Genomic DNA, 1,770 nt, shown 5'->3' on the forward strand with positions numbered 1-1,770 from the left:
GTAGGGGGGGGGACAAACACAGACACACACAAATACATATATACACATACATACATATACATACGACAGGCTTCTTTCAGTTTCCGTCTACCAAAATCCACCCACAAGGCTTTGGTCGGCTTGAGGCTACAGTAGAAGACACTTGCCAAAGGTGCCACGCCAGAACTATGTGGTTAGTAAGCAAGCTACTTACCACACAGCCACTCCTACATACATACAAGGTGATCAAAGATGTTATTTTATCACCATGTAGATAATCTTAGGGCTGAGCAACAACAATAGTGAGAGACAAAGCTTATTTGAAATTGTTCTGTTTTAGTTAGTGTTTGACCCAAGGCCTGACTCAGAAACTCATGGCCGCAACACAAGCTTCTTAATCACATCCATGTTTGTGCCTGTGATTGAGAAAAACCTAGGATCAAAGATGTTTTAATTATTTTTATGTTTTGTTTTTCAGCCATAAATGTAGTTAAGAAATTTATTTTGTAACGAGAATGTTCCAGGTATGCCCTCACTTCACCCCACTTCATCCCAGAGAAGTGTTTACCTTTAGAAGTGTTTACCTTTGCTATAACTTCAGACCCAGATGTTTATTACAGAATGCATCACCACCACCACCACCACTTAATCTCATAACCTAGTAGTTCAGCAAATAGAGTTCAATAAAATAAGTATCAGTCTGAAACATGTTGTGTGGCTAATATGAATGACTAAAACCTTTGTAATTCAGTGATTAAAAGCAGTTAAACATTGAAAGAATATTGTCATGTTATTAAACCAAAGAATCAAACCAGTAAGGGAGCTTCTACACGCTAAAAACAGTAGCTATATTTTCACAAACCACATCCTGGCAAATGGAGTTGGCACAGCAAATAGCTTTGTGAAATAGCAAAAGAATGGGTGGAGGTAGCGAATACACACACCACCCATTTTCAGTATAACCCTAACCCTGATCACCAAAAACAGGTGGTGCCTGTATTCTTTACCTTCGCAAAAAAAAAAAATGTAAGGAAGGAAAACAGGCAGAAAGGAGAATTAAGGAAGAGGGGACTGAAGAAATTCAGAATAACTACTATCAATCCAGATGTGACCATGTGACCCCAAAGTGAAAAATTACCCCACTTACCTTTTACTGATACGGTATGTTGCTGTTTCTAATTTTCCTGTTACTGAATTCTGTACTGTTGCTCTGTTTAGCTGGAAAAATGGAATAAAAGACAAAGATATCAGAAATATAATAATATATATATATATGTATGTATATGTGTGTGTGTGTGTATTTTTTCTCCACTCTGTCTCTTCATATCCTAGGAGCTGATCACAGCTTCTGTGTGTGAATATATATATATATATATGCACTAATTGCTGAGTCACTATCAGAACTAGAGGAGAAGTTTCAGGTGTGGAAGCAAGGACTAGAATCGAAGGGCCTTAGAGTCAACCTAGCTAAAACCAAAGTCCTAATAAGTAGGAAGGTAGAAAAAACACAAACTCCTTCAGGTAGATGGCTCTGCTTGATCTGTAGATAAGGCGTAGGTAGAAACTCTATAAGATGCACCCAGTGCAAGCTATGGACACATAAGAGGTGCAGCAATATCAAAGGAAGGTTAACTAGGAAGATAGTTTTTGTATGTGGCAGATGTTCAGGAGCTATGAACACTGTAAATGTGCAGAAACAACTTCTGCCACATTCCAGGGAGAAAAGCTAGAAGTGGTTGATAGCTTCCGTTATCTAGGTGACCAAGTTAGTAGTGGGGGAGGGTGCGCTGT

The 1,770-nt window shown here is 38.6% G+C and overlaps 1 protein-coding gene across 1 annotated transcript in view; it reads right to left on the reverse strand.

Moving 5' to 3' along the window:
* Nucleotides 1-1,770, reverse strand: part of LOC106882470 (prolyl 4-hydroxylase subunit alpha-1) — a 100,240-nt gene that overhangs the window by 33,426 nt on the left and 65,044 nt on the right. Inside the window, exon 7 of the mRNA XM_052976157.1 lies at nt 1,127-1,197. Within this exon, the coding sequence (XP_052832117.1) occupies nt 1,127-1,197 (71 nt within the window). The remainder of the gene's footprint in view (nt 1-1,126; nt 1,198-1,770) is intronic.

Source organism: Octopus bimaculoides, chromosome 23 (assembly GCF_001194135.2).
Source record: "Octopus bimaculoides isolate UCB-OBI-ISO-001 chromosome 23, ASM119413v2, whole genome shotgun sequence".
Lineage (NCBI taxonomy): Eukaryota > Metazoa > Mollusca > Cephalopoda > Octopoda > Octopodidae > Octopus > Octopus bimaculoides.